General features: G+C 50.8%; 2 protein-coding genes across 6 annotated transcripts in view; one reads left to right on the top strand and one right to left on the bottom strand.

The window, feature by feature from the left end:
* The first annotated feature begins 872 nt into the window (after positions 1 to 872).
* On the top strand, positions 873 to 7630 carry PPIF (peptidylprolyl isomerase F). 2 transcript variants are annotated; one of them, XM_026504548.4, is made up of 6 exons: positions 873 to 1174; positions 2388 to 2418; positions 2953 to 3041; positions 4777 to 4873; positions 5380 to 5455; positions 6643 to 7630. In XM_026504548.4, exons 1-6 carry the CDS (start codon positions 971 to 973, stop codon positions 6776 to 6778), a joined length of 633 nt encoding a protein of 210 aa, XP_026360333.1. In that variant the 5' UTR covers positions 873 to 970; the 3' UTR covers positions 6779 to 7630. The 2 variants fall into 2 exon arrangements, with proteins under 2 accessions (XP_026360333.1, XP_057164696.1); XM_057308713.1 differs by having other exon boundaries at positions 879 to 1174; positions 6724 to 7630.
* Positions 7631 to 7676: 46 nt separating this feature from the next.
* Positions 7677 to 17542, bottom strand: part of ZCCHC24 (zinc finger CCHC-type containing 24) — an 81201-nt gene continuing 71335 nt past the window's right edge. For all 4 annotated transcript variants that reach the window (XM_057308712.1, XM_044386236.3, XM_057308709.1 and 1 more), the window contains 2 exons: positions 12043 to 12153; positions 7677 to 11268 (listed from right to left, as the gene is read on the bottom strand). In XM_057308712.1, coding sequence (XP_057164695.1) covers positions 11257 to 11268; positions 12043 to 12153 — 123 coding nt within the window. In that variant the 3' untranslated portion in view covers positions 7677 to 11256. The remainder of the gene's footprint in view (positions 11269 to 12042; positions 12154 to 17542) is intronic.

The raw sequence follows: 17542 nt of genomic DNA, 5'->3' as shown, positions 1-17542 counted from the left end.
TGGACCCCCCACACCAACCATACTTCTGTGAAGCCCCCCTCAGCATGAGAGGTAAATCCTCTTCACCATGGTTCTCTGTTCCCCTTCTTTTCTTGTCTTACCTTTTCACTTCTCCTTGCACTCCCTATGAAATGGTCCCTGTACTGTGTTACCTTGCAGGTGTGTTGTTGGGGTGACTGGGGTGGGAGGGAGCCAGCAGCCAGCTGACCCCGTTGCTGGGGACCAGGCCTGTGAGTCTATGGGGTTGGGGATGGGGCATCGGACCCAACCCTGGCGGAGGGCTGGGGCCGGCCAGAGCCTGCTGGGCCCCTGCTGAGTTCCAGTCTGTGGGAAGAGGATCTGATGTCCGGAAGCATCTGCAGACAGGGCCAGACTAGGGCTAGGAGGCCTGTGGTCAGCAGGGGAGGGGTCTCTGCCTGTGTCCTCCTGCACCTCTCACTCTAATCCACCTCTCACCCCCACCTTCTTTGTCTCTCACCCACGTCTCTCTTGGTCTCTCTGTCTGCAGGGCCTATGCCCGGAGGGAAGGGCTCAAACATAGATTTTTGTTATATTCAAATAAAAACATATGGATGCTCATATTTTGGAGTTAACCACGTTTTAGCATATTTCCCTCTCTCTTTTTTTCATCTAGGAACCTTACAAAATGAAACCGGCCCCCTTTTGCCGGGTCGTGTCTGTCCCTCAGGTCTCTGGTCCTTGGGGAACCCCTTGAAAGGAGTTCACGCTCCGTAGCCCCAGCCGCCTGGCTGCGCCGCCCGCTGGGGCCGCCAGGGGTCGCCCGCGAACAGGCTCGGAGGGGGCGGGCTGGGAGGGCAAGGGCGGGGCCTCGAGGCCGGCCCAGCCAATAAAAGTGGCGGCGCGCGGAGGTGGCTGACTGTAACCGGTGCGCGCGCGTAACTGTCGCTTCCGTCGTCTCCGTTCCTACCGCCGCTCTCCCGCCGCTTTCCCGCCGCGACCCGCAGCCGCGATGCTGGCGCTGCGCTGCGGCCCTCGCCTGCTCGGTCTGCTCCCGGTCCCGCGCTCCGCGCCGCTGCGCCTCCCCGCGCTCCGCGCCTGCAGCAGCAGCGGCGGCGGCGGCGGCTCCCGAGACGCGTCCTCTTCCTCCCGGAACCCGCTCGTGTACCTGGACGTGGGCGCGGACGGGCAGCCGCTCGGCCGCGTGGTGCTGGAGGTGAGCGTCCTGCACCGGGCCGCGCCGGACTGGGCATGGGGGACGGGCCCGGCGCTGTGTCCAACTTGCTGGGTGACCTTGCCCCTTACACCTGGCCATGGGCCTCAGTTTCCCCATCCCTAGAAGGGGGCATCAGATGGGTCTCTTCCGGTCTCCTCTCGGCACTTTGGCGTAGTAGAGGCGGCAGGGAGGTCAAGTGTGGAGGAGAAAGCTCAAGGTCAGGTCATGAACTGTGAGAGCCGAGCCCTGCTGGCTGACCCCGGGGTCGGGGAGAGGTCCCGAGACCTCGCGGGGTCAGCGCCCAGACCCGGAGCTCCGGGGCAGGGTCGGGGGGCTCGGGGGTCGGGGCAGTGGGCCGGCGGGGTGCTCACGTGGCGGCCCTTGCATAATGCGAAGCCGGCTCGGCCCCGCCCCCTCGGTGGGACTCACCCGCCTCCCGGCGCTGGGGCAGGAGCCGAGGTGGTTTCCTGCCGGCCAGCCTCCTCTCGTGCAGGGCGGGCCTTGCGGGCTCCGGCCCCCAGGCTGACCTGGGACGGCCCCCCTGCAAGTCGGGGCAGTGTGCCCCGGGCCCTTCACCCCAACTCTAACCCCGCCACACTCCCGGACTCAAAAAGTAAGAAACAAATAGAGGGAACAAACGAGGGGGAAGCTCAGGTGTAGCCCTCAAGCCCGAGCCCCTTTTGAACAGAGAGACCTCCGTTAGGCCTCAGTTTCCTCTTCTGGGAAATGGAGACCACCCTCCTTATTCCCGTTTATTTTAGGGGTTCGGCGCCACGGTGGCTCTGGAAGCCTGGAGGCAAGGGGCCGGCTTGGTTGGGCCTCTAACCTCTCGTTACCCCCCTCCCACTCCTGGCCTCTCTAAGCCCATTTCCCCTCTGCGCATTGAGCTTGGAGTGGCGCCTCTCCGGGTCCTGAGTCTCTCACACTTGGGGCCCAGCTGTAGTAGCTCTGTCAGTTTTGCCCCTGGCAGTGGACCAGGATGGCAGTCATCTCTTCTGACAGTTAGGGAAACCGAGGCTGCCTCCGCCCAGCCTGGGTTCAGGAAACAGCTGGCAGAGATGATAGCTGCCTAGGCTGCCTCCTGCCGAGGGCTGGGAGCCCCGGGAATGGAAGGGGCTCCTTGGCCGCTGTGGGGGTTGGGTGGTGAGGAGGTTCCTTCCATCACCTGCCTCTGGACTGACCGTCTTCTCTTGTCCCTCTTCTCTCCCCCTAGCTGAAGGCAGATGTCGTCCCAAAGACAGCAGGTAAGACGGGGCTTGGGACTTATGTGTCTGGTCTAGATGGAAGAGAGAGGGGCCAGGCCAGGTGGGTGGGAGGCTGAGAGGAATTGGGGCAGAGACCTGAGACCAGATGGGAGTTCCACATGAGGCTCGGCTGCTGGGTACCCTGGGCCAGCTTTCTGTCCCTCTCTGAGCCTCGGTGTTAGCCCTGCCCACCAGTCCAGTATAGCCTTAGAATCAGTAGAAGCACATGTCAGTTTCCACCAGGACCACTACTTCCTCCTGGTGCCCGATGGGGCAGTGGCTGCGTGGCCCAGAGACTCCCTGCCAGGAGCGTGTGCTCTTGTCACAGTGCTGGGACACTGGGACACTGAGCTTTGAGAAGAAAGTGACTTGCCTGGGCTTACGCAGCCAGAGCAGACCCAGAGAGCGGGCCTGGGGTCTTTCCACCCTCTGTTCACCTCCTGGGGGGGGGGTAGAAGGGTGCTGACTAGAACGAGTCATGACCTTGGAGTTGAATCCTGGCCCTGCTGACCTGCGTCTTCCTTCAACCCTCAGAGAACTTCAGAGCGCTGTGTACCGGGGAGAAGGGCTTCGGCTACAAAGGCTCCACCTTCCACAGAGTGATTCCATCCTTCATGTGTCAGGTATTGTCGTCCTGTCTGCCTCGGTTCCCCGTCTGTGAGTGGGGCTGCTAACAGGGGCCACCTTGTAGGGTGGTTGTGAGGATTAATGAGTTACTGAATGGAGAGCGACGGGTTACTCTGTTGGCCTGGCTTCTTACCCAGAGACGGTGGAGCTGGTTGGGCTGCCCTGGCCGTTGAGCAACAGGGCGGGTGGCAGGGTGGCCGGGCTGGCAGAGCCTGTGGGAGGGGAGGGGGGACTGGCATTGAGATCTGGATGTGCACAGTGCCACGGGGGGGTACGTCTTCAGGCTTTGGAGGACCAGCATATGCCGGCAGGCTCCCACCATGTCCCGCTGTGTGTCCCACTGAGCACTTGGCGTGGGAGATGGTACCGACAAGAACGCACAGGTCTGGACTCGGAGCTTCTCCTTCTAGAGCGGGGCATCTTTCTCGGTTAAATGAGTGCTCGTGAGTCATGTGTGCTGCCTGTTTTTCAAAAACATCAGTATTGCTGTGTCAGAAGTTTGGGGATAGATGTGGACAGCAGGAACTTCCCCAGGGGTCGGGACCCCAGCTGTGTTGGGAGTCACCCTCTGTTAGGTCAGGCCCTGGTAAGACGGGGGTTGATGTCTTGAGGCCAGCAGACCATAGAGGCAGGGGCATGCATGTCATGACCTCTCCGAAGTCCTTCCAGCCTGGGATTCCCTCCCCCGTTCCCTCCACTCCGACCCGGGGCTGTCATGCTATTGTGGTGAGTGGCAGTGGGTTGGGGCCGGGCCTGCTGACGTGTCGAATGTGGTGAATGCAGGGACGGGAATGGAGGCTGTGGCAATGGGACAGGCCTGGCCAAGCCTGTGGCTTTCTGCCGCAGAGGCCCTCCCAACTCTGCCTGAAGGAGGATGTCGGTGAAGCCGGAGCTGAAGGGGGCTGTCCTGAGCCAGGCGACGGTCTTCCTCTGAATAGCAGCGGGTAGGGGCGGGCCTTCCAAGGCTGGACGGCTCTCTGAGGCATGAGTTGGCGGCACCAGGAGGCCCAGGCCAGGGTTTTGAATCGTCCCTGTCTGGGGATAGCCTGCTGGCGTCTGTGGACGCTTAGGTCGGGCTGGTCGGGTCATCCCTCTCACCTGAGGATCAGATCTCAGGAAGACAGCCATGAGACCTTGGCCAGGGGCTGGGGCTGGCAGCCGTTGGGCTCTTCTGGTCGCGGCTCACTGTGGAGCCTCACGCAAGCTGTGAGGACAGATGCCTGTCCTGGGTCTGCAAGGCATAGGGAGGCCCCTGGACCTGGTGAGGAGGGAGATCCGGGCAGGGAGTGGGGCTCAGCGTAGAGAACTGGCTCTGTGCCAGCCACTGCTCCCCCCGACAGACCAGACTTGGGAACAGGGACTCCCTGGCCACCTCCCTGTCTCCCCTCCAGGAGTGGTGGGTAGAAAATTCTAGGTCACTACCTACAAATCCTCTCAGAATGGCCGTTAGATCTTTTGCGAATCATTTAAAAAACTTGCCCAGATTAAAAAAAAAAGTGAATCACGTGGGAGGTAGTTATTAATGGCAGAAAACACTGAAGCTTTATTTTTGCTTATTTTCCTTGTTATTTGGTGAGTCCGGACATCCGTGGATGTGTTCTGACCCCTCGGCCTGCGGGGCTTCTGGCTGGGTGGGCCCCAGGTGGGTTGGCGGGTCCCTCCCCGCGCCGCGGCGGCCTCCCCCTGCCAGCTCCGGGGGGCGGCGGCTCAGCAGGTGCTCTGTGCTTGCAGGCCGGCGACTTCACCAACCACAACGGCACTGGGGGCAAGTCCATCTACGGAAGCCGCTTTCCTGATGAGAACTTCACACTGAAGCACGTGGGACCAGGTGAGTGGGGGCCGCCGATCCCGGGTCGGCATGCCCCGAGCTCTGGCCCGGCCGCGGCCACGTGCAGCACACCTGGGAGGCTGGGACCGTTGCCTGATACGCGGTGATGCCCCTTTCCTCCTTCAGCACTCCGTGTCGGAGTGTTGGTTGTCCTGGAGCTCTGTCATGCTGAGCTCTCAAAAACTAAGCCTTTGTTTGAGAAGCTGAGGCAGAAAGCCAGCAAAACCCAGCGCTGTGTCACGTTTAAGGCCCAAGTGTCGAGGTCAGTGTGCCGGAGTCCCCTGCTGTGCCACGGAGAGCTTCCACAAGGCCCTGTCCTCCCTGTGCAGCACAGGCGGACGGGCCCCGGGAGCCGGTCACCCTCTGGGCCCTGCTGGTCCTCTTCAAGCTCCAGGACCGTCAGACTCCGGTGTCCTTGCTGTGGTGGGAGCTGTCCGCTCTTGTGAATGGCTTCCCAGTGAGGTGCCTCCTGGGGCGGCGTGGCTCACCCCTGCCTGTCTTCACAGGTGTCCTGTCCATGGCAAATGCGGGCCCCAACACCAACGGCTCCCAGTTCTTCATCTGCACCATAAAGACAGACTGGTGAGTTCCCCACTCCAGGCTCCAGGCCGTCTGAGCACGAGGGGCGGCCTCGCAGCCAGAGGAGGGTTTGCGTGCTTCCAGGGGAAAGTAGCGTGAGGCTGGCCTGTGCTCTGGGGCAGGAGCCTGCAGCTGGGCTGTGTATCCGCATGGGAGAAGGACTGAGGGCGAGTTTGGGTTGTTCTAGAGCTTTCATTTGCTGTCACCTGGAATTTTCTCCATGTGCTCTGTGCACACACACAAAAGTACTTCTACCGAATATGTCTGGGACACGCGGCAGAACTTACCAGGCCTCGCGGTGGCCTGTGGCGGCACCCTGTTTGCTTGGTTCAACCTGCTGCTTCCTGGCGTACCTCGAGCCTGGAACACACCTTGGAGCCCTCTTGCCCATGTGCCTGTGCATTTTAGGGATGTCTTCCCTGGTCGATGTCCCACTACCAAATAAGTTCCTTTGCCCAAAGTCCCCTGTGTCCTAGGGTGACGTCCTGAGACATGTGGAGGTGAGGGGACAGTAGCTGACCAAAAGTAAGACTTAATAAAGTCCATTTCCTAGAACTTCAGGGAGACCTGAGTGGCAGGTGGATACTAGCTGCCTCTGGCCCTCAAACCAGAAGGGACACAGGTGTCCGGGCTGGGCAGCTCGTTGCTGGCTCTGCCTGCTCTTTGCTCCTTTCGTGGAACCCCTCATAGATCCCGCATTTCTGCCCTTGGCTGTAACCAGTGCTGGCCTTGCTGGCGCTGGACTAAGCTGCCTTTTAGATTCTTGGAACTCTCTCAAATTGAGAGCCGCACTTGCTCTCTTGGCTCTTACCGTGCTACTCATGACCGTTCAGATGGTTCCCTTTACACAGGCCTCTTATTTCTTGAGAGTAGTTTGATACCCTGTTATCTTCCCTGTGCAGAACCAGAATAATTCACTTTTCATAGAGGAGGTTACCAGGATTCAGGTTAAGTGGCCTGGGGCAAGGTCACATGGTGTGGGAGGCAACATGTACCCCGTAAGAGAGGGATCCTCCCTTGTTTTGGGGAGCTCAGCAAGGCTTGATACTGAAGCTGTTAGGAGTGGGTCCAGATTTTCAGTGTGAGTGCCTTTCAGAATTGCTGTCTCACATAAAATAGTTCCAGGACCAGGTAACCATGACACTGGGTGACACTGCACTACTCTTACTCTTACCTGGCTCGACTCACAGGTTGGACGGCAAACATGTCGTGTTTGGCCATGTCAAAGAAGGCATGGATGTCGTGAAGAAAATAGAATCTTTCGGTTCCAGGAGTGGGAAGACGTCCAAGAAGATCGTCATCACAGACTGCGGCCAGTTGAGCTAACTAGCCACAGGGCGCTGGGCCGGTAGCAGCCGCACACGTGTTCGCTCACCTAGGCGGCCACCTCGGGCGCCAGCAAAGGTGCCCCGTCCGGTTGCCTACGCTCGTTCCACCGTCACTGTGTGCTTGAGGAAGGCCTCTCCGGAACGTCCGATCTCCACCAGGACACTGCCTCCCCAGTGTCCGCCCTTCCTCACGACCCGATTTCTAGACACCAGTCGTTTATGTGATGTCACCACTCGTCATCAGGCCTTCTCTGTGATCCCCCAGCCCCAGTTCACGGGTGCCTTGGACATCGGGGGTGGTGATGGCTTAGCTTCGGGGACAGGTTTCTGCCTTTTCCTCGATGGAGGGGGGAAAGCCTGCCGCTGCAAAAGGGCCATTATATCTGTTTAATGTCCTCTTCTAATTGGAATAATGTAATTAACAAGATAGCCTGGAGATGCAGCTGTGACACTAACTATTCCGGGCCGTGGTCGGACCCCAGTTGGTGGCCAAAGCCACAGAACCCCGGAAGTTGGCCTTTGGAACACAGTCGGGGCTTTTGTGAAGGGTCCCCGGCCACGGCATTTATCCCACTGTGATCCATGTCACTGTGAATCCTGTCGGTTTGCTGCTGTGGATTTGAAGGAGAGGCCGTGGGGGTAGAAGCAGACGAACCTGGGAACAGACCCCACTGCGTACTGTGCCTAGTCCTGGAAACGGCCCGTACGTGCTCTGGAAGAAAGGAAACATGTCTTTTCTGGAGGGCTTTGATTTTTCTGTGCTTAATTAATCTACTGTTTGTATATAATACACTTGTGGCACGTTTATTTGTGTTCACTTGAAATGTGAAAATAAATCCTATTTTCTGTAGAAGACTGGTGTCTGGTGATTTTAGGAAGCAGGGTTTATAACTCGGGTATTTGGAGCCAACCTTGACTGAGTTAAACTACATACATGCCTGGGCTATGCTGAGGGTGTTTACTTGGACCATCACTCCAGCAACAAAACACGGTACTGTCGTCGTCCTTAGAGATGAATTGGGCTCAGACAAGCGATCTTGGCACCCACAGCCTGTCTGTGAGCACTGGCTACCCGCCCCCCCCAAATCCCAGCTCCACCTCTTGGTGACCCAGAGTCTGTTTTCTTCAGCTGCATAATAGGTAACAGTAATGGCCCATCCTTTTAACACACTCTGGAGTGACAGGGACGACGACATTTCCCGTGCGTCAGAGTCTTAGAGAAGGATCTGTATTCATCTAAAGTTAGGTGTGGAGTTCACTATCCTAGATTTGCCACTTAGATTTGGAATTCTAGGTGATTCTGAAGTCTCAGGGCAGGGAGATTGGGGAGTGGGAGAACAGGATTCAGAACTCACTTAGCCAGAGATGGCAGTCTGAGTAATGGAATAATCACATTCTAGTCACAATACGAATGGAGTTATTTCACATTGGGCTTCCCAGAGTTCGATTATGTGTGCCTCCTGTCATTCTAAGGTCACGGTGGCTGGAGTTGGGTCATTTGGAGTCCTGGAAGGTTTCCGTGATGGGAGTTTCCAGAATTCAGCTGTATGGACTGGGAGCTCAGCTAGCCTAGCAGTTTTCAAACAATTCTCATGCACCGTACGGGTCCTCAGAGCAAGGGGGAAACAAGGGACATGGGCCCCTAAACCCCATTTTCAATCAGATACCCTCTTTTTTCTTATTGGGGCTCTACAAAGGGTTTCATTTGAAGAAGGGGATCCTGAGCCCAACAGTAATCATGACGATGGTGATAATCACTGGTGATGACTCATCCAGTCCAGCATTTTACGATGTGTGGACTGCGGCCCTGAGCAGGGTCATGATGCCCCAGGCGACCCTGTGAGTCTGCTGGCAGAACAGGGCTTAGAACCTGGGATGGGCCAATCCAGAGGGCTCCCTGTTGGGGGCCTCTCCCAATGCCCCTTGGTCCTCCGATCCCCACATTCAGAGCACTGGTGACTTCTGAGGTCAAACCCGCAACTTCTGTCCCTGTGGAGTTTTCTCTTGACCTCTGGGGACTCTAGGGAAGGGAAGCAGTGGTGCTGGTGGCAAGTGTGAGGGGCAGCCCCTCGAGTTGTGACCTGCCGGCCCCGTGGTGATTTCTCAGGAGTCTCAGTTCTCAGTCTTGCGTTGATCCCACAGTGCCTTTCCTTTTCCATGAGCAGGAAGCATGTGTGTGTCCCTCTACCTGGAGGAGTGTGGTGTGGAGCAGGGGACTGGAAGGCAAGAATTGCCTAAACACAGAGTTTCTAGAAGACGGGGCCACTTGCTCCACTTGCCAGTTCTCTTCTAAGCACCCCGCTCAAGGGCCTGGGCCTGGGCTTACTGGATCAAGACGGAGCCTGATAAATAGATAAGAGGGTGACTTGCTGGCACGCGGCACCTGATTCATGAAAGAAGAGGTGAGTCATACACGTGCTCTCAGATGTCATCTGTGACGCCACAGAGCACAGTGTGTAAATACCAGGAATATCCTTTTTATGAGACGACACATGATAAGCTTTTCAAAATGACTTCGCTGAGGTTTGATTGGCACATAAGAGAACTCACACATTTTAAGTGTACAGCTCCATCACTTTTGACAAATTCACACACCAGATAAATTCTAGAACATTTCCATCTCTCCAGAGTCGCCCCTGGGCGCCTTCCCAGGCAGCCACTGAATCCTGTCACCGTACGTGACTCTTGCCCGTTCCGGGACTTGGTGTGTATGGAGTCATGCAAGATTTGTTAGTCTCTAGCATGTCGTTCCATGAAAAGGAATGTCTGTGAATGTTTCCCGGGTCCGATGAGGCCGGAGGCAATGCTTCTAGGAATCCTGGGGTGCTGGTAAAGCGCGAAGAGCCCTGGGCCGCACTTGAGACCTATTGAATACGAATCTCTGTGGGTAGGATGTAGGAATCTGAATTTTAAGATAATAATTCTCAAGTTTGAGAATTTGAGCACAGGCCAGGGTAAGCGAGATTCAAAAGGAAACCACTAGACCACTAGCATCGTTGGTTACTTCTGGAAACATTTTTTTGCTGGAAGCTCTGGGGATCTGAAGCAAGCCCTCAGCTTATAAAAGGTGCCTCATGACTCTTAGATGGTGGGGGCGAGCAACCTGTCCAGCCCAAGCTTCGTGGGCTGCCGCTCTTCCAGGGCTGGCAAACGTGGCTTCCCAATGCCTCACCGTCGTGAGGTGCCTTTGAGGGGAAGACCTCTGTGTGGTGGTCTCAGCTCTTCCTTTGTCATCAGGAGGAAGGTCTGGCTTGGGTGGGTCCAGACTGGACAGCATTTCTCAGCGAGTGGCTTCTGGGAGCCAGAAGTCAGCTGGGTGTCCAGGCCACTGGAGCCTCCCAGATCCGTCTCAGCCTTAAGAGGCTGTCCAGAATTATGATGGTATTATTATTATTATAACATTGACAGTTAACTTTATGTGTCAACTGGACTGAGCCAGGGGTGCCCAGACATTTGGTCAAGCATTATTCTGGATCTGTCTGGGAGGGTCTTTCTGGAGGGGACTGACATTCTCACTGGTAGACTGAGTAAAGCAGATTGCCCTCCTTGGTGTGGGTGGGCCTCATCTAATTGGTTGAAGATCAGAATAGAACTGAAGGCTGAGGGAGAGGAACCCCCCTTCCCTCACTGTGCGACAGCGTCAGCCTTCTGCCGCCCAGCCGGAACATCTGCTCTTCTTGGGGCTCGAGTCTGCTGGCTTTGGACTGGAGCTTACACACATCGGTGCTCCTGGTTTTCGGACTTGGACTTGGACTTGGACTGGAACTACACCAACAGCTCTTCGGGGTCCCCAGCTTGCCAACTGCAGCTCTTGGAACTCCTCAGCCCCCATAATTGTGTGAGCCAATTCCTTATAATAAATCTTGTTCTCTCTTTCTATATATATACACACACACACACTATTGGTTTGGTTTCTCCAAAGAATCCTGGCTCATTTCTTTTCTGCTTATAAAACCAAAATACACTTGTAAAAATTCAAATGTTACATAAATATATAATACAGAGAATCTAAATTACCCGTAACCCTATTATATTAATAGTCAGTATGGGTTTCTGCATTTGCTTAGAATATAGAACGCCGCAAAAAACATTCCTGCCCCGACAACAATAAAAGGGTGAGTAAACTACAAAGTCATGACGTTTCTTGAGTTCATCAGAAAGGCAACGAGGTCATCTGAGTTCTGAGGAGAGAGGACAGCCAAAGCGTCTCGCCTGTGGCACAGCACTGCAGGAAGTTCGGCCGCGAGGCAAGTGCGGGAGAGGAAACCCAGTACAATGTGACTGGATCGTTAAGGCAAAGAGGGGACTCGTTTGTCTGCAATGGCTGGGCCTCCTCACAAAGCCCAGCGCACATTCGCTCGCAGGCTCTCTTCCCCAGGCCTCCACAGGAGCCTCAGGAGAAAGGCCCGAGACCTGCCTCGCTGCTGAGGGCCTGCCGTGATCTTCAGCTCCTGGCATGAAGTCTTGCTCACTTCCTCAGATGCTCTCCTAGGAAGCAAAATTCTTAATCCACTAGAGAAAGGGCCGTAGTCCCTCCATCTCCAGGAAGAAGTAAAAGCTCATGCCAGTTGGGGGAAAGGTAGACGAGAACACCCTATAACCACCAGGGAGGGTCAGGAAACCATCCAGAGCCCAAGAATCCATTCTGATACCAACTGGAAATGAGCTGCCACTGGAGAGGAACAGACGCGCACCCAACACATGGCTAAGACTGGAGCCAGATCAGGATAACACGCCCCGACCACAAGCTGCAGGAGAAGGAAAGGCATGGAGAGGGGTACCATCTATGCTGCACCCCACTGGAAGTGGAGTACAAACCCTGAGAAAAAGCCTGCCGCGGCCCAGCTGCACCCCAAGCACCGTGGCCGCTGCCACACGAGTCTGCATCTGCGGGGCTCTGAAGGTAGGGACAGCAATGACACAACCCACACCCACCTCTCCTCCTGCATCAACTGATTTCCCCCAGTAGACTAGAAACAGAGCAGCGTGCCCCGAGAGCACACCAAACTGCTGTCTCTTCTATGGTACAAATAACGTTCAGCATTCAAGGCGAAAACACTGTTGATAAATAAAGCCATCAACGGAATCGGACTCAGATACAACCGTCCCAGATGGGGCCATTAAAATAACCGTGATTACTATGTGGAAGCATCTAGTAGGAAAGATGGACAACATGCATGAACAGATGGGGAGTAATTTTAGCAGAGAGAAATTACAAGAAAGAGTCTAGCCGAGATACTACAAGGGAAAATATATATATACCAATAAGAGACACGAGAAATGGAGACGTCCGCGGATGAGCTCCGTGGTAAAGTCCGCGCAGTGGAGGAATACGTCTGGTTTGCCAGAGATCACAGAGCTGACACCAAGGTACTGTCAACAAAGGAAAAAACAGAGAAATTAGACTTGATGTTAATTCAAATTAAAACTGTGCTGCGGAGGACGCCATCAAGAAAGTGGAAACCCACACAATGGGAGAAACCGATTGTTGATGCTAGGATGTAAAATAGCCCAACTGCCTTGGAAAACAGTCTGGCAGCTCCTGAGACAACTGCACCCACAGTTAGCAATTCCACTCCGTGGTGTATACTGGAGAGAAACGAACATCTACACGGCGACTTTGATGCAAATGCTTACCGAAGCATTATTGATAATAGTCAAAAGGTGGAAACACCATGTTCCTCGATGAGCAAATAGGTCAAAAGTGGTGTATCCACACAGTGGACTATTACTTGGCCATAGAAAGGAATGAGGTGCTGAGCCACGCTACGACCTGGGGGAAGCTTGAAAACACCATACTGAGTGAAAGAAGCCAGGCACAGGAGACCACAAACTGTATGATTTCATTCATAAGAAATGTTCAGAACAGGAAAATCTCTGGAGACAGAAAGTAGACTAGTGGTTGCCTAGGCTGAAGGGGTAGGTGTCGGCGGGGCGGTAAGTGGTTGATAGGTAAGGTGTATGAGGTTTCTTAACGGGATGATGGAAATCTCCTAAAATGGACTGTTCTGGTGGCTACGTGTATCTGTGCCTAGACTAAAAACCATCGAATCATGCACTTCAAGTGGATGAATTGTATGACATGTGAACCATAGCTCAATAAATATGCTTAAAAATATATATTAGCGAAGTCTCACAATTCTTTGGGTGTATGATCTGTTTTCTCTGGAATCCTCTTGTTCCTCTGGAAGATGCTGGGACTTGACCTAGTTATGGGACTGATGGTGGTGGGTCTAGGGCACTGCCTTTCAAAGCATCTGCCCTGGATGAAGTGCTCACCGTGTTTGTAAGCAAAGAAGCCTGTTCCTCTCCGACACAGAAGGGCAAGCTACTTCCACTGGCAAGGGAGGGATGGAATGACGTGAGGGTTCAAGTTTTTAGTTTTATCTGGATCCAACCAGATGGCCCCATTACAAATTTCACGATCCCATTCTTTTTTTTTTTTTTTAAAGATTTTATTTATTTATTCGACAGAGATAGAGACAGCCAGCGAGAGAGGGAACACAAGCAGGGGGAGTGGGAGAGGAAGAAGCAGGCTCATAGCGGAGGAGCCTGATGTGGGGCTGGATCCCATAACGCCGGGATCATGCCCTGAGCCGAAAGCAGACGCTTAACCGCTGTGCCACCCAGGCGCCCCTCACGATCCCATTCTTGCCCTCTCACATGAAAAACTTAGTGAGACTATGATTTTAAATGATTGAAATTGAATTTCAATGGAATTGAAATTTAATTCCACAACCTACATAATCAAATGTTCGTTTGATTTTAAGGAATATCAGTCTAGTGTCTGTAAGAAAGGAGAGAATCTTTTTAGAGTTGTCATGGAAGCTTTCTGGTTCTTGACCAGAACTTAAGCTGAAAGTTTGTCATTCTCTTTTGGTAAACAGTCGAGCATGCTCAAAATAATCCACCCCACATCACAGTCCTTATGGTCATCATTACCGCTGCAGTAGTCAAGTGGGGCAGCCAGCTGGCCTCCCAAGGCACATGCTTCTTTCGTCAGATAACCACAGGCGAGAACGTGATGCATTGTGACGTCACTGCATGCCATGCATTGCTAACATTCCGTTTCCCACTAGCAGGTAGTTCAGCGCTATCTTCAAGCCCAAGGACACAGCCAAACAAATCTCTAAATCCCACCTTTGTGGGGTTATCTCCTGTGACCACTGGCCAGTGTTAATTCTATATCGGTCAGGGTCCAAACAGGATACAGAAACAGCACAGTAATTCTAACAGGGAAGGTTGAATATAAAATTTATATACTGCCACCAGAATAGACACACAGATCAATGGAACAGAATAGAGAGTCCAGAAATAAACCCACGCTCTTATGATCAATTAATCTATGACAAAGGAGGCAAGAATATACAATAGGGAAAAGACAGCCTCTTTAACAAATTGTGTTGGGAAAACTGGACAACTACATGCCAAAGAATGAAACTGAGCCACTTTCTTACCCCGTACACAAAAATAAACTCAAAATGGATTAAAGACCTAAATGTGAGACCTGAAACCCTAAAATTCCTAGAAGAATACATAGGTGGTAATTTGACATCAGCTGTAGAAACATTTTTCTAGATATTCCTCCTGAGCCAAGGGAAACAAAAGCAAAATTAAACTATTGAGACTACACCAAAATAAAATACTTTTGCACAGCAAAGGAAACCATCAATAAAACAAAAGGCAACCTACAGAGTTGAAGAAGACATTTGCAAATGATGTATCCAGTTAGGATTTAGTATCCAAAATACATAAAGAACTTCTACAACTCAACACTAAAAACCATAATCCAATTTAAAAATGGGCAGGGGATCTAAAGAGAGATTTTTTCAAAAAAGACATACAGATGGCCAACAGACACATGAAAAGATACTCAGCATAGCTAATCATCACAGAAATACAAATGAAAACCACAATGAGATACCACGTCACACCTGTCAGAACGGCTAAAATAAAAAACACAAGAAACAACAAGTGTTAGTGAGGATGTGGAGAAAGGAGAACCCTCTCGCACTGTTGGTGGGAATGCAAACTGGTGCAGCCACTGTGGAGGGCAGCATGGAGACTCCAAAAAAAAATAAAAAAATAGAATTACCATATGATTCAGTAATTCCACTACTGGGTATTTATTCGAAGAAAATGAAAACACTACTTTGAAAAGATAATATGCACCCCTGTTTATCGCAGCATTATTTACAATAGCTAAGATATGGAAGCAGCCCAAGTATCATTGCTAGATGAATGATCAAAGAAGATATGGTATATATATATATTGGAATACTACTCAGCCATAAAAAAGAATGAAATTTTGCCATTTGTAACAACATGGATGGACGTAGAGGGTATAATGCTAAGTGAAATGAGTCAGTCAAAGAAAGACAAATACCATAAGTTTTCACTCATATATGGAATTTAAGAAACAAAACAAACAAACAAAAAACCAGACTCTTAGATACAGAGAACAAACATGGTTGCCTGAGGGGGGTGGGGGATGAGTAAAATAGATCAAGCAGATTAAGGATACACTTATTGTGATGAGCACTGAAAAATGTATAGAACTGTTGCATCACTATATTGTACACCTGAACCTAATATAACATGATATGTTAATTATAACTGAATAAAAGAAATTATTAACCATAATATGCATTTATCTACTAAGGGGAAAGAGAACTCTGAGGAGTAAAGTGTCTCTCCAGTGCCCTCTACTGATAAAGTTTAATATAATTGTAGATGGCAAAGGAGAGTATCACAAACAGGGTGAGGCAGAATTTAGAGCTAAGAGACAAGCATCACACGTGGTGAGCTTTGCTTTCTTAGCCAGTCTGACAATCTCTGCCACTCAAATGTTTAAACCACTTATATTTAATGTAATTATCAATATCATCAGATTTAAATTGACCATCATGCTATTTATTTTCTCTGTCCCATCTGCTTTTTCCTTTCTTCTTTTGGATTGAGCTTTTTTTCTCTTAAATGATTCCATTTTATCTCCATTATTGACTTACTAGACTTAGCTCTTCATTTTATATTTTTAGTGGTTTCTCTAGGGATACATTATATAGCGTAACTGACCACAGATTACCTGCAAATATATTGTACCACTTTACATATAGTGTAAGAATTGCTGGATCATATAGTAATTTTATGTTTACTGTTTTGAGGAATGGCCAAACTGTTTTTCAAAGTGGCTACAAAATTGTACATTTTCACCAGCAGTGTATGAGAGTTTCGGTTTCTCTACAGCCTCACCACACTTCCGATTATCTGTCTTTTCAATTCTCTCCATCCCAGTCGGTGTAACGTAGTATCTCATTTCAGTTTTGGTTTCACTAATGATGTTGAGCATCTCCTCATGTGTTTCTTGGCCATTGGTATGTCTTCTTTGAAGAAATGTCTACGCAGATCCTTCGTCTGTTTTTAAATTGGGTTATTTGTCTTTTTATTGTTGAGTTGTAAGAGCTCTTCATATGTTCTAGATACAAGTGCTTTATCAGATATGGGATCTGCAGATATTTTTGCTGAGTTAAAATTCTACATTGACAGTTTCTCCTTTCAGTAATTTAAAGATGCTGCTTCCCTCTCTTCTGGCTTGGATGTTCCTCCCCCCCCCCCCGCCCCCCTTATGAGACGTGTGCTACAATTTTAATCTTTGTTCTTCTGTATGTAATACCCTTTCCCTCTATCTTCTTTTAAGATTTTCTACCTGATTGGGGCGCCTGGGTGGCTCAGTCGTTAAGCGTCTGCCTTCGGCTCATGGAGTGATCCCACGGTCCTGGGATCAAGTCCCACATCAGGATCCTCCACTGGGAGCCTGCTTCTTCCTCTCCCGCTCCCCCTGCTTGTGTTCCCTCTCTCCCTGGCTGTCTCTCTCTCTGTCAAATAAATAAATAAAATCATGAAAAAAAAAAGATTTTCTACCTGATTTTAAGCAATTGGATTATGATGAAACATATGGTTTCCTTTATATATTTCTTGTGTTGGGTTTATTGACCTTCTTGGATTTATAGATTTCACAAATTTTGAAAATTTTTCATTAATTATTTCGTTATATATCTTTCTCTTCCTCCTCTCCTTTGGGGATTCCTAATTTGTACATTAACCCAACAGGAGTTGCCCCATCTCATTGACGCTCTGTTTTGTTTTGTTTTTCCAGTCTTTTCATGTTGGTGCATTTCATTTTGGATAGTTTCTACAACTATGTCGTCAAGTTCACTAATCCTTTCTTTCTTTCCTTTTTTTTTCAGACCACTACCATGATTTTATTCTTAAATAAATGCTCAATCTAAGGCCAGATTAGGCTGACAGGTGGGCCTAAAGCCGAGGAAGTGCAGGTTTTACTAATCCTTTCTCCTCTTCATTTGCTGTTAATCTCCACTGTATTTTTCGTACCAGAAAAATTTTTTCGTCACTAGAAGTTTGATTGAGGTATTAAAAAATATTGTTTCTGTATTTCTTTTTAACATGCTCATGCTTTCCTCTACCTTCTTGAAAACACAGAATACGGTTATAACTGCTTTAATGTCTACTCAGCCATTACCTGTGATTTCTGTGTCTGTTTTTACTTATTTCTACTTCTTTATACGCCTACCTTTTAACAGATGCCAGACATGTTACCTTATTAAAATGTGTTGGATATTGTTGTGTTCCTGTAAATATTCTTAAGCTCTGTTGTGGAATGTAAGTAAGTTATTTGGAGATCGTTTTAGTCCTTTAGGCTTGCTTTTGAGCTTTGTTAAAGAGACCAGCACATCTCTCAGTG

Source organism: Ursus arctos, unplaced genomic scaffold (assembly GCF_023065955.2).
Source record: "Ursus arctos isolate Adak ecotype North America unplaced genomic scaffold, UrsArc2.0 scaffold_7, whole genome shotgun sequence".
NCBI classification, from domain to species: Eukaryota; Metazoa; Chordata; class Mammalia; order Carnivora; family Ursidae; genus Ursus; species Ursus arctos.
Note: the sequence above shows the minus strand (reverse complement) of the source record. Positions and strands in the feature narration are given on the sequence as shown.